The sequence below is a fragment of the Epinephelus lanceolatus genome, chromosome 14 (assembly GCF_041903045.1).
Source record: "Epinephelus lanceolatus isolate andai-2023 chromosome 14, ASM4190304v1, whole genome shotgun sequence".
Taxonomy (NCBI): domain Eukaryota; kingdom Metazoa; phylum Chordata; class Actinopteri; order Perciformes; family Serranidae; genus Epinephelus; species Epinephelus lanceolatus.
Genome location: NC_135747.1, coordinates 39,042,429 through 39,057,079, shown reverse-complemented (window position 1 = coordinate 39,057,079; position 14,651 = coordinate 39,042,429). Strand labels below are relative to the sequence as shown.

At 41.8% G+C, this 14,651-nt stretch overlaps 1 protein-coding gene across 4 annotated transcripts in view; it reads right to left on the bottom strand.

Annotated features, from left to right (window-relative positions):
* Positions 1-603: 603 nt before the first annotated feature.
* Positions 604-14,651, bottom strand: part of LOC117251225 (abl interactor 2-like) — a 41,427-nt gene continuing 27,379 nt past the window's right edge. For 2 of the 4 annotated variants that reach the window (XM_078174705.1, XM_078174704.1), the window contains 7 exons: positions 10,790-10,942; positions 8,522-8,646; positions 7,928-8,239; positions 6,203-6,367; positions 5,932-6,012; positions 4,807-4,989; positions 604-4,655 (listed from right to left, as the gene is read on the bottom strand). In XM_078174705.1, the coding sequence (XP_078030831.1) occupies positions 4,480-4,655; positions 4,807-4,989; positions 5,932-6,012; positions 6,203-6,367; positions 7,928-8,239; positions 8,522-8,646; positions 10,790-10,942 (1,195 nt within the window). In that variant the 3' untranslated portion in view covers positions 604-4,479. The remainder of the gene's footprint in view (positions 4,656-4,806; positions 4,990-5,931; positions 6,013-6,202; positions 6,368-7,927; positions 8,240-8,521; positions 8,647-10,789; positions 10,943-14,651) is intronic. The other 2 variants (XM_078174707.1, XM_078174706.1) reach the window with 1 other exon arrangement.

The window sequence follows — 14,651 nt, the reverse complement described above, 5'->3', positions numbered from 1 at the left end:
AAAGAAAGAGTTTCAGACCTCTATCATAAAAGTCAGAGCTAGTTAAAGGCTAAAGTGAACAGATATGATGAGTAAAAGTAGAAATACTAGTCAAAAATATTGTATTTTAAGTAAAAGTACTGGATTAAAAATGTTAAGTGAAAGTGTTATCAGCAAATGTACTAAAAGTAGTCAAAGTAAAAGTACTCACTCTGCAGAATCCTCCTTTCACAATGTTACACCTGTTATTATAGAATATTATATTGGTTTTTTTTTATCACCAGTGAATACATGTACGAACATTTTAATGTTGGAGTTCGTCAATATGACAATTGTACATACTCTGTGTACTTCTGGGTAGATTAGTAGTATAGTAGTCATATACATAGGTTATATATAACATTTCTTTATTTTGTAAAAGGTAACTAGTAACTGTAAGAGTCCGATAAAAAACTACAATAACTGTCTCAGGGATGCAGCGGACTTAAGTATAAAGGTAAAGTATAAGTATTGTGAAAATCGTACACTAGTATAGTACGGCACATTTAGTTACATTATACCACTGGTAACTTGTTACTTTGCAGTCATGTATTTCTATGTAACTTAGAGACATTAACCCAGACAAGCTGTTAAAACATTTATTTAGTAATTCCACTTTTTTCTTTCTTACAAACGAGCGATGTGCTTTCAGTCGAGCTTCGGTTTGGAAAGCAGAGAACTTCTCCAGATGTCAGGTTTTACCAGTAACACACTGCAGACTGACAGAAGGGTTTAACAAGTCACTGCAGGATCAAACTGCAGCTCATCGATCGACTCTCAGATTTAAGTCTACAAATATAATCCAGGTAAAAGATTTAATCTCTTACTGTTGAATTCACTTCAATAAAAAGGTGCAAATTAAAGATCTGATTCTTTCTGATAAAACTTGTTTCTCAGTGACCTCAGACACAAGTTTTCCCACAAAGATCTCGTGTTTCCTGTTTAGTTATGACTGTGAGTTGCTCTTCACTGATAAGTGACAGAAGATAAATGATCTCAGTCGATTTTCTTTAGATGATTTTGTGTATTTAGACCTGAGTCTGAAATCGTAGGTGAAACATCTGCAGGGACACTGATGAGTTTCTGGTAAAATCAGCCTCAGAGAAGTCGCCTGTCACATTTCATGGATCGTCTCATTTCTTAATTCACTCTCTGTGTTAAAGGAAAACTGCAGGCAGAACAAAAACCAGAGCGCCTCGACTAAGGGTGGATTATGAGACGCTGACATCTCTCCTACACTGATCACACCTGGTTGGCTCGTCAGGGTGAGGGGGTCTGAAGCTGAAAGACCCAAAACCCCCAATGACCCCTGGTACTGTCACTGATGATGTGTCCAAGTGCATCACTAGATGTGTGTCTCTACCTACTGTAGACCAAACAACTGATCGATTAATCCAGAAAATAACTGACAGAGTGACAGTGAAAGTCCTCATTAGTTTGCAGCTCTACACTGCGACTCTGTTAGTGGCAGTAAAAGATTAATCTTCCTCTGAGGGGTCGGCACTCTCTGGTTTTTGTGCCTCTTTAATATCAAACTGTACAACAAGAAAAAAAAACCCACTGTTTCAGGTCCACTTCAGTCCACGAGGGAACGTTTGGTTCATACTGCTTCACACACACACTGTATACACACACTCCCACACACACATCTGTTTATATGGCACAGAAACATCCAACCTCCACCTGAGAGTCCAAACACACAGGACGTCTTTTTAAAGGGCTATTACAACCAAACAGCACTGAACAGAAACACCACCACCTCCAGCTGATCAAACACACACACACCATAAATCAAAAAAGAAGAAATACAAAGAGTATGAAAACATCATGAATAAAAATGTCAGTTATTATATCAGGCATGCAGGCAAACACACTGTAAACTTCAACACTGGCAACCAGGCGCTTTGCTCAGGTCCACTTCACCACACGAGAACCACATGGGAACACGACGACGACAGGCCTAGGCTGCAACACCACCGGGAGGGAAACACACGTGTCTGAATTCATCTTAAATCTGACGGTTTTCTGCTGGAGTTTGGTGTGAAAGGATCAAACCTTCACTAGAGGAAGACCTCGTCCTGATCTGATCCTGTCAATTTAGATCAGAATTTAGTTTTCTGTCTTTGCATTGGGGATTCAGTGTTGAGTTTAAAGCTTTAAAAACTCTTCAGGGAACCTCATTTTGATGCTCAGGTTTGACTTTTCTTCCAAACTTCAGGTTTAAATCACATTTTCAGTTAAATTCTTTAAAGTGAGAGTAAAAACTAAAACAATAAGACCCAAGCTGGGCGAAAAAAATCCCAAACTATCCTTCAACAACTGTCTTCATCTGCACAGATCACAGAATGTATTAAAAGTAGTTTCTTTCTATGTGGTGAAACGCTTTTCACCACAGCTCAGCTCAGCTTTAAAATAAAACACAGAGGCTCAGTCTACAGACTTCACATCAGAGACGACAATGATTATTATTTATGGCACAAAAGTCACTGAAAACTGTCCGTCATTCACTCCTCTTCACTGAGTTTGATATTTCTGTCTTCTATTGCAGTTTGATTATTAGTGTAAATATTTTAGTGTCTTTCTTCTCAGTATCTTTATATGGAAGCCCAGTAACAGAAAAAAATAATATGAAGACTTGTGATGAAAATAAAAGATGCTGCAACTCACTATGATGAGAAACCTTCTCAAAATGATTTAGGGTAGAAAATCAATGATGTACAGCATCTAAAAATATTATTATTACTATTTTTCGAGATATTAAGTTGTTATTTCAAGACAGCTTTTCATTATCGTTAAAGGTCTTTGTAATACTCCATTTTTAATGAGTTGCCGTTGTGTGTAAAAATGCCAACATAGTTCTCTATGCTGACGACACCACTCTGTTCAGTGCCGCCATGTTGGAGCGAGCTGTGTCACTCTCAGTCATTATTTCAAGAAAGTTTTTCATTGTAATAACTTACAAAGATGCTTTTGTCCTTTTGTCCTTTTGTCCCTCCATACTTTTAACACTCCATTGATAATAATAAGATGAAGATAATGCTCTTGAGAAAGTAAGGAGGGTATTTGTTGAGGCCAAAGGTCAATGGGACGAAGAGTTGGTTATAAACTCAATAAAATAAATCCTCCTGATGCAGTGAAAACACTCAGGAGAGACTGAAACTGGTTTGAACACTGATTCGATGATGTGGTTCGTTGGTTTAATTGTCTGATCTTTTACATAATTAACACGACAGCAGGTGAGGATGAGGAGAACGAGGAGGATGATGAGATAAAGAGAGGAAGACCAGCTGCAGTATTAAAAAATAAGAGGGTCTGTTTTTGTTTTTGTTTTTTTACGGAAACTTAAAAAGATAAAATGCTTTCAGTGCTTGTCCTAAAAATTGGATCAAAAAACTCCTGCTCTGAGACGATGGATAAATACGAGTCTGGTCTTGTGTTTTCGAGGGATTTGGAGGACTGGAATTATTTACAAAGATAAGTCTCTGGTGCTAAATTTGATTCACTGTTTTCTGTTCACTCTCCTGCAGCTGACACAGAGCTGCATTAAACTGCTGCTGATGCTAACATGATGTTTCCTGTTGCTGCTTCACATAAAAAAAAAATTCTACTGGCAAAAAAAGCGGTTGGCTTTTATTGTGAAGCCGTCACAGGAAACAAAACGTGTTAATCAGTGACGCAGACTTCAGTATTTGTAAAATTAAAAAGTATTTTTTCTTGATTAAACACTGAGAAGAGAAGAGCTATAGGTAAATGTTAATTTATCAGTTTTTGCAGACACAATGAGTCGTAGTGTAAAAGTGCTTCAGAGGAAACAAAGAAAGAAAGAAAATCTCTGAATTTGGTTTTTAGTGTAAAAGTGTCTTTTGCATAGCTTCATTTGATTCTGTCTTTTTAATCTCTGGGATCAGAGCGTCACATATTTCTTCTGTTAACACTAAAAATAATCTCAAGTCCTCACTTCAGGGGACGGACTGTGATCGTCCTCTGCTGAGGGTCGGGGTGAAGGGAGGAGAGTGCACAACTAGAAAAAAAATTCTTGTGATCACAAGAACTACAAGATATAAAAACGTTTTCTCTGACCTTCTGTGAAAGAACGGGAACGTTGGGATCCATCACACCAACACACAACATGAAGACGCCTGAAGCTCTGCTCACTTCTCCAACAACAGAACTCATTAAAACATAATCTGAAGCCCTCAGTGCAAGGCCTTATGGGTAGACAGAGACGATAACAAACTCCAGCTCTGATTCTGTCCAATAAACACGATAAAATATTAGTGAAACTCAAATTCTTTGATCTGTTTGTGATCGATTAATGTGAGAAACTAAAAGGAAAAACAGGAACAGAGCCGAGTCATCTTTTCCCTTCTGGCTCAGATCGGAGACACTGAACTGGTGTGAGACGCCACACGTCCACAGACACACGTCCACAGACACACGTGAACACAGAAGTGTTGGTCCTCAGTCGGCGTAGTGCATGATGGACTCCACGTAGTTTCCAGGGAAGAGGCCTGTGGTGGCGTTCATCACGCCTTCGTACCACCCGTCCTCGTTCTTCTTGATCACATAGATGATCGCTCCTTCCTGGAACGACAGCTCGTCCTCCTTGTCGGCCGTGTAGTCGTAGATGGCCACCACTGGAGGGCGACAAAAATGATACCACAGATAGTTTGTCTTTATTTGACAGAGACGGTACAGACGCAGACACGCAGAGAGTAAAAAAAGGACTTGTGCTGCAGGATCAGATTCACTGTGGATGATTTGGGACACAGCTTTATGTTTCTGTACCTTTCTCCATGTAGGTTCTGGGGGCCCACGGTGGGTCCTCCTCAGCGTACGGGTCGCTGTACTCCACCACTGCTGACTCCTCCTCTTCATGTCCATCCTCCAGTGGCTGAGGAGTCGGTAGGGGCTCCTCAGGCGCTGATTGGCTCTCTGCAGCTGGGTGAGGTGGAGGAGGGACGTCTGAGACTGGAAGTGAGGAAGGACATTGTACACTCAGAAACATACTCATGTGCTTTACACCAAAACCTCCTATACATTTGATTTACTAAAATAAAACACTGAGGTTCGGTGTCTTGCACAAGGAAGAGGCGAGGAGGCGAACTGGCACCTCTCCAGCTGCCAGCCCATGGTCCGTACTTGGCCAGAACCGGGACTTGAGCCTCTGGTTCCCAAGACAAGTCCCTGTGGACTGAGCTACTGCTGCACCCACTACTGCTACATTTATGCCCAGCGTCCACACTACTGAAACGAAAACATTTGCTTCTCTGACTGGGTAGCTAAGTCTACATACCTTTTGTGATGTCATCCTGCTTGTAAGAATGCTCCCTTCCTTTCCCTTCCTTTCCTTTCTTTCCCTTCCTTTCCTTTCCCTTCCTTCCTTTCCTTCTTTCCTTTCCTTCCCTTCCTTTCCTTTCCCTTCCTTCCTTTCCTTCCCTTCTTTCCTTTCCCTTCCTTTCCTTTCCCTTCCTTCCCTTCCCTTCCTTTCCTTCCCCTTCCTCCCTCTCCCTTCCCTTCTTCCTTCCCTTCCTTTCCCTTCCTTCTTTTCCATTCCTTTCCCGTCCTTCCTTTCCCTTCCTGCCTTTCCTTTCCTTCCTTTCCTTTCCTTTCCCTTCCTTTCCTTCCCTTCCTCCTCCTTCCTTCCTTTCCTTCCCTTCCCTCCTTTCCTTTCCTTTCCTTTCCTTTCCTTCCCTTCCTTTCCTTTCCTTTCCTTTCCTTTCCTTTGACTGCCTTAAACTCACATGTTCCACCTCATTGTCAGTCCAAGCAAACAACATCTTTGTAGTAACTAAGCAACCAACCACAGAGTAAACAATCCTCTTCCTCTTTACACTGGCACACACAGGCTCAGTGTATGTGAATGGTCGTGTATTATGTGTTTTCAGGTGTGTGTGCCTTAATGAGACTTACTGGACTCTTGAACTCGAGCGACGAAACCCATCAGAGGAAGCTGAGGAGTGAACTGGAGGAGGGAGGGGGGCGGGGGGGACGCTGCCAACACACACATGAGAGTTAATCAAGTTATAGATCAAGTTATAGATCATTTTATTATACTGATAATTAAAGTAAGAGTTCAATGAGGAGGAAAATATCCCCTGAATAAATCAACTTGTTCTGTTTCAGATTGTGTGTGTGTGTGTGTGTGTGTGTGTGTGTGTGTGTGAGAGACAGTGTATAATACCTGGGCTCTGGTTGTAGTATGGACCCCCGTTGACCTGGTTCTGTGTTTCGATTGGCTGACCAGTCACAGACGGGGGGCGACGGTACGGCAGCGACCCCCCAACCTGAGGAGCCTGCTGTCGGGGCTGAGGCCGGTTCATACTGAAGAACTGAGGGACGATAGGACCTGAGACAGACAGAGGACAGACAGAGGACAGACAGAGGACAGACAGAGGAGAGGGAGGATCCTGGTCAGAACTGGTGATTCATGTATTTAAAATCAAAAGATTTAACAGATCTTTTCATCACCTTAAACTTTGGAGAAATGAGGTTTTGATTGGTGAAAAATAATCCACACTCTGTTAACTGGCTCTCGGTACTATTAATACTTCGATCAGACAGGCCTCATCAGTCACTAACTACTTTTCCACCTCTTATTTCAGTCCCAGAAACATTCGGTGTGTTTCATCTCATATGATACTAAGCAGCCTCCTTCATTCATAGCTCTGATGATGTCACTCGTCAGTAACACACCTGCCTCTTTCACATGAACTCACTCGTGGCTGGATAGGAAAACCCAGAGCTGACTGAACTAGTTGATAACCAGCTTTGTACTACCAGTTATACAGACGGCCAATGTGACGCGTTAGTCAAACCAGATAACGAGACAATATCCTACAGAAGTTGAACTGGCTTCATAGTGCAGGGCTCTGCTGTTGTAATCGAACCCCAGGGTGAGACTTGAGACAGAGGGAGGGTACAACTGTGGAACAACCTTCTATTGGGAATCAGACAAGTCACCTTACTGTCCTCCTTCAAAACTCATTTTTACGAACTGGATTTTGACTAAAGGTTTTTTCGTTTGTGTGTGTTTGTTTTTTGCTTTCATTAATTTCCTTATTGTCACATTTTTATTCATTGTCTCTTTTATTTGTTTCCGTTTTTAGCTACACTGAAACTTGTAAACTTGTTTTTGAAAAGCACTAGATAAATAAAGTTTATCATTATTACTATTTTTAAAAAACACTCTGGACTGATCTCAGGCTTCAAGGTGATAAAAACTACCAAATATAAAAAGCTGTGTCCATGTTCCACACTGACCGTATCATGTACCCTGTGTTACTGTGAAGTTACTGTGAGAGAGCAGCGTGTATTTGACAGTGAACCAAAAAACCAAACACATATAAAAAAGAAGGATGTGAAGATGAACAATGAGCCAAATGAAGACAGCTGTATGTTGTGTGTGCAGGCTGCTGAACGAGTCTCTACAGTCAGAATTAAAGTTATTATGTGATTGCTGTGACTCTTGTGTCTGTGCAGCTCCTAAAAATAAAAGCAGAGCAGACTGTGTGTAATCAGAGGCTCAGTCTGTGGGGTCTGAGCTGCAGAACATTTTATTGAATCTGAATCCCTCACAATCTTTTTAGGTTTAGTTTTCAACATTTAGACGTAAACAAATTTAAACTAAAGATGGTCTGAGATCAGATGAGAAGGCAGGATATGAAATGTTGATTAAAAAAGTATCTGACAGACGGAATTAAAGGAACAGTTTGAAGATTTAAGAAGATTTAGTGGTGTCTGGTGGTGAGGACTGCAGATTGTAACCTGCTGAAACTTCTCCTGGTTAAAATTTCTTCAGTGTTCAGGAGGTTTTTTAACCAGGAGCTGAATTAAAACAGAAAAGAAGAAGGAAATGAAGGATGGAGGAAGGCAGAGCGCCAACGACAGAGGCGGTGCAGAAACTCACCTTCAGCAGGTGATGATGAGGAGGAGGAGGAGGAGAGTGGAGGAGGAGGGGCAGGAGGAAGGAGAGGAGACAGCTCTACGTCGGACGTGCCGGGGGCGGGGTTAGAGGTGTTGGCGGGTGCGTTTGATTGCGTGTTTGTCTGAGGAGGTGAGTCGGCATGTTGTGCGGGTGAGTTTGGTGGTAAGGCTGCGTTGGGTTGTGTTAAGGTTGTGGTGGAGGAGGAGGAGGAGAAGGAGGAAGGAGTCGGGGAAGGGGAGGGGGAGGAGTTAGGAGCAGTGGAGGAAGAGCTAGCTGGTCCAGCAGTCGGGGAAACTTCGGGAGAAGGACAGCGGAGAGGTACATTTTAAAATAAATGTTAGGAAAGGAAGGGAATTAAATTAATCGTTGATTTATTAGGATCATTGTTAGTTTTATTAAAACAGAGTGAATATTCTTCCTGGCGTCTAATCACATCAACAAACATTAAATCAAACTCAAAATAAAAATGAGCTAAGAGTTTCTATTATTCTATTAAATCAGGAAGGTCGGAAGGACAGAGAAGGAAGGAAAGATGTTGTAAAGTGTAAACGTGTGTGCGTTGCTTGCATGTGTTACCTGGGAAGGTGGAGGGCGGGGACGGCGTCGGCACGGCAATAGGAATGCCCACACTGCCGCTGCCACTGTTCTCCCTGCTGCTGCTGCGACTGCTGCTGCTGGGATGGCTGCCACCACTGCTACCACTGCACACACACACGCGCACACACGCACACACACACAGCAGGATTATTAATGTACTGTAAAAGTGTTCAGGTCTAGAAAATGTGTCTACAGCTCAACTTCGCCTTCTTTAGCCTACATGGGCTGGGACTGAGCTACATCGCTAACTCCCTTGTGAACTATTTGTCTCCATGAACACTGCGATCATCTGCTGCTGGTTGTTAGCTGTAGTTATTGGAGGTTCCCAGAAACAGCTGGAGGAAGATCAGGGATGCAGCCTTTGTCAGTGACGCCCCAAAACTATGGAACATACTACGTATAAATCAGGGAAGCCAGCTCGCTAAATATTTTTAAAAGAAAGCTACAAACATGCTGATACAGGTCTGAAACTCTTTTTACGCTTCATGCCACGTGACACATCTCCTTCATGACACAAGCAGATAATGAAGACAGGAGAGAAGAGGATGTCAGAGCAGCTGATGAAGTGATGAAGATTGATAAGGCAGAAAGAGAAGTAAGTCAGCTGCCTGCAGAGAAACTTCAGAATAAAAGCAGAGTGGTAGCTGTTAGAGCAGCAGCAGTGAGCAGCACAGAAGATATGAAGCAATGAAAAGCTGCAGACACAGAATCTGATTGGCTGACGGCTCCAGACCAGCACAGACAGAGATGGTGATTGGATGGGAAATGGTTTTCCCATCCAGAGCATCAACAGGCGGCCTGTTAGAGGCTCACACAGGTGGATAAACTGCAGAGGAGAGACAGTAAAGCTGCACACTGAATCAATGAATCAATGAATGAGAAGAAAATCAGTTAGTTGATGCTGCGAGGATGAAAGCAGGAAGTTAGTTTGTGTCCTCTGACTACACTCAGCAGTGATGCTCAAACAACACGACTGTCAGATGCACTAACAGGAAGTCAAATCAAAATTAAAAGAAAAATGTTGATATCAGTGAACAGGATTTTAGCCAGTTAAAACTGTGACATCTGTTAGTGAGTGATTGTCTTAGGAAGCAATATAAGACTAAAGATCATAAGATGAATACCTTTGCTTAATATGTGTTACATTTATGTTTACTATTTAATATTGTTTATCAGTCAACTTGAATGTTTTTATTCACTAATTAATAACTACCCCTGTTTCACTGCAGTAACCATGAGACATATTTTAGCACAAAGCTGCATTTTAAATCAACTATACAAACTCCCTGAGCATCACTGCTGAGTGACATCACAGAGGAAACACTGGACAGCAGCAGAGTTTGTGATGAAGCAAAGTTCAACAACGAAACAAGAAGACAGGTGAGAACTCACGAGCAAAGGTTTTGGGAATCATGTAAGAGCAGATTGCTCTATTATTTTTCTGCATTGTCCACACTCATTGACCATCCACAGAGACGCTCCAGGGGACAGGTCAAAATCTTATAAAGGTTTAAAGGTTCGGCAGTTCGACATGCTGCCGTGAGAACACAAACCAACTCTGGGTCGATTATACAACTTTGGAACAACATGAGTCCCCGATTCAGACCAAAGGAGACAACTCTAGGTCTGAAAGCACCATCACTGTCTGTAAGAATGCAACTCATTTCCCAAAATGTTTAACCGTCCTTTAACCTAAGCTCATCTGAAAGGAGTGTTTCCTGTCTGTGTGGAGGGAAACTCTTCCTATAAGATTAAAAAAGTTGTTGTGGTTGAAGTTAACATTTTGATCTTTTCTCTTTAAAAACTGAACTCCAGGTTTGGGATCATTTTTCTTGGTACGTTTCTCGCCATGTGACATATATGACGTTCAAAGTATTTGCTCATGCTCGCTCACCTTGTTAAAAGTGATCAGATCAGCCAAGAATGAAAGCATGAAGTTAATAAAGCACACTGAGAAAGAAGGACGTGTTGAAAGGATGCAACAATAGTAGTTAGTCAGGACTTTATCTTCAACACATCTGTCAGTCTAGATGAAATGTGTTTGTCAAACATCGCTATTAAAATAAAAGTACAATAGTGATACACTCTGTGACTCCAAAGATTTCTAAATTTGGAGTCCCACGCTAGACTTGCAGATGTGTTGAAGATCTGCCTTTCTGTGATCACATAAAAACATCGCCATGAGAGGGGAGGAAAAAGCTCTCAAGTCGCACTCTGGCAGCCATGTTTACACGCCAACCCCTCTACCTGTATGTTCGGGGGCGATGGTTGAGGGTGGCAGTGCGGGCCGGACTGGGAAGCTGTCCGACAGCCATATTGTTCCTGGTGGGGCTGGAGACGTAATCGTTGGGCACCACCGGGGGGCGCACTGGCTCCAGTGTCCTGTAGGGGGAGTTCTTCCTGTACATGTGGGAGGTCAGGGTGGAGAAAGGGTTAAGGGGTGGAGTCTATTTCTGATGACAAAGTCTGACAGCAGCATCCTGTTGGGAAGTTTGCATTTCCTAGGACAGAGAGGGAATGACCCGCCTTATTTTGATTTACTCTGCCTCTGATTGGCTCATCCTGGCATTCTTACCCTAAACCTAACCAATACGGCCACTGAAGGCAACAAGTACTAGCCAGTCACAGGGAGAGTAGGGCGGGTCATACCTTCCCTAACCTAGGATTCACAAATTTGTGTTGTGTAGGGCGACCACTTCCTGTACAGCACCTGAGAACCTGGAAAAAGTGGTGGAGTTTGTTTGATCAGTTTGCCCACATTTATTTTACTCTGCATCTGGGACTCAACGTCAGAAACACGAACTTTCATACTGGGTTCAGTTGGGAAAAGGTGACTTATATTAGGTCATGTATTTCATGCACCAATCAGAGTTTCGCAACATCAGTTGATGAGTCGTTTTGAGTCGACTCTGATCAAACCACACAGTACTGAAGATCATCTGAGTTTTTGTTTATCTCTTGAGAAATAAAAACCTAACCAGGGCTGCTCCTTGAAAGCCACAGATTGGAATCATCAGTTGGAGACCCCTCAGTCGACTTTGACTGTTTCAAGTCCTGTGGTCTATTTTTTTTTTTGGGCTAGTCAGTGAGCTGTGCAGTTTGCTTCTGGGGCCGTTTTGGCAGTATCAGTTTTCAGTTGTGAGCTGTAATTCAGCTGTAACGCCAGGGCCACACTGCCAACGAAGTGCTGCGAAGCGCAGTGCATCGAAATTCTTGCGCAAGCCGGAGCATTTCCGTTCACATCAGACGCGCATTTCTCCACGCTGGTCGACAAGCGCTTCTGCTCCCAGCTGTTGTCTCTGTCACATTTGGGTCTGTTTTTCCATCATGGGTAAGTAAATAACCTCATAAAATTATACGGCATGTTTTCCTAACAACTGCACAAGTATGTCCACTTCTTAGTAATGAGTATATGTATATAAACACACACATATATACATCGCATCTGTCAAATGGGGTGTTTTATTTTGAAATTTGTTTTATTCTGAAAATTGACTGGATGCTGTTGTTGTTCCTTTGTTTGACTTCCTGCCCGGCTTGACACATTCGCTCGCGGCTCGCGCAGAAAATAGACCAGACGCCGAAACAATCGCTGCAGCAATGGCTGTTAGCTGTTATCTCCACTTGTTAGCCGCTGAATGGCAGCAGAGCAAGCAGCCACCTACTGCTGGACTTTGACTAAATCTATTAAGGATAAAAATGACTGTGGACTCAAACTAATCAGCATTTTCATCTCAAGACTAAAACTAACACAGCTGCCAAAATGAGCACTACGTTTGGGCCCCAGATTTTGCTGTGGAATAAGCGTTCTCAACGTTCATGCTACTCTTTAGTACAAAGAGCTGTGGACATAATGCAGCGTCACAGAGGAGGAGCATCTCTGCACCTTAAGGCTCTAAGATAACATTGTTATCGCTCTTCTTCTTGGAAGTGGTGAATTTACAGCTCACAGATACTTAATACGACAGTCTCTAGTTTTTGTGTTGTACATTTCTGATCCGTCGTTAGCGCAGTTAGCTTGTTTACTACCTTACACGAATGCTGCTGTCCCACTGAACATCCCACTGAGCCCGATTCAAATGTTTATATGAACAAAAAAAAATCTCAAAAGAATAAATGAATATTTGCATTAAACATCAGAATCTGGTTTGACTGAATCAGTCTGTCGGGTACAGCCCCAAACCTAAAAAAATGTATGTTGTGCAAACTTGATTTTGAAATTGATTGCTGTTTATTACATAATGGACATTTAATGTTAGAAGAAATAAATCACAGATAATGACTGTATAAATATAAACAGATAAATACATAATAATTGAGAGTCTTGCTCATTTGTTAATGTCTTTAAGACAGGTTTTCTCACTTAAATTAATTAATAAACATCCATTACTCATCAGATTCCTACTTTAATAATATTTAATGAAATACTCTAAATCAAAGGTAATGTGGGTGAGGAGCCACAGGAGGGCGCTGCAGCTCTCATCTGCTGTAGTATCCAGCAGTGAGCAGACTATACTGTTAACTGTCATCTCTGTGAGGCCTTAATTAAATAAAACATGACATTAAAAAGTCCATTTCAAGGCAGTACGGTACATAAATATAGCATCAGTACGTTTATATTATTTCTACGTTAAATATGAGCTGATTTATTTCTGTAAACAGAAATCTGTTGAGGCCATGTTTAAAGGTCACGATGTATCTTTAGAGAACTATGACTCCTCGAGCATCAAAGGCTGTGAAGAAGAAGGACAAATGAGCATCATCATCATCATAACAGAATAAAACCCAGACTGAAGACAAACAGGGGTCAGTCTGATACATTCAGAGTGAAAAAATCAACATTAATAACATCAGTTATTTCAGCAGAAACAAACACAAACACGGTAAAACTCTGAAATATGATCCGTTACACCTCAACAGAGTAAAATCAGCATGTTGTGTTGTTTAATGTGTCACAGCTTATAATGAATAATCATATTTTTTGTCTGAGAGACGAGTACGAAGACACAAAAAGAAGGATTATACAAGAGGAGAGATGTGAAGATTATGTGTGAGCGTGTTTCTGGGGTGTTGTGTGTGTGTGTGATAAGACAGAAGGACTTGGCCTGTGGATTGCAGCGTGATGCCAGAACACACTGCTGTGTGTGTGTGTGTGTGTGTGTGAGCGACTTGGCTTTGTGACCAAAGCTTCAGTTCCAACAAACTGCTGAGCTGCTTCTGTTCGATCCTTCCTACAGACTCAAACACTTTAAACACACTCTCCTCTTGTTATTCCATGAATTAAAATAACAATCTTTAAATAGTTTTGTTTCCATGTTCCCGTCAGATCATGTGGTACTTTGACACTTTCAGCGGGGAGACGATCCTGCTGTCTAATTAAGGTTTATTGTGCACAAACAGGCGGCTGATCAGCAGGTTACACACGGGAAACAGGAAGGAACAAAATAACAGGAGGTGACAGACCAGCTGGCTACCTGGCTACACACACACACAGCGTAATATAATAAGATATAATAAGTGTAATAAGCACTGGTTTAATGCTCCAACATGAGAATTCTTACAGAAATAGTTTCAGATTTTGGGAAACACATTTATTCACTTTCTTGTGATGTGACATCAAACCACTCTCATGTCAGTAAGTCAGTTCAAAGCTACAGGCAACAGATGGTTAGCTTAGCTTAACATAAAGACTGTAAACAGGAGGAAACAGCGAGCATCACTCTGCCCAAAGTTAAAAAAAAAAAATCCTCCTTCCAGCTACATTAGTCATGTCACCATACCAGAAATGTAGGAGTCGATACCAACACCAGTGAAATTCCACAGTTCTCTAAAGCCAATCCTATATACAGGTACTTGTCTTTCAGATACAGTGCAAAGCCTCCTACAGTCTGTGAGATTTTAGCAATCTCATCAGTTTAGTGCAGCTACACTGTGCGACATGGATCATATATACTGGGGTATGACATAAAGTTTGATGTATTCAGACTGTACGATGACAGCGCCTACTAAATCGAAGGCTAAAGGCCTTTGCACACTGTTTTTTTTTTTTTTTTGTCCGAACTTGTTGTACATCTAAAGATAAATACGACCTCCTGAATGAGTCCTGAAC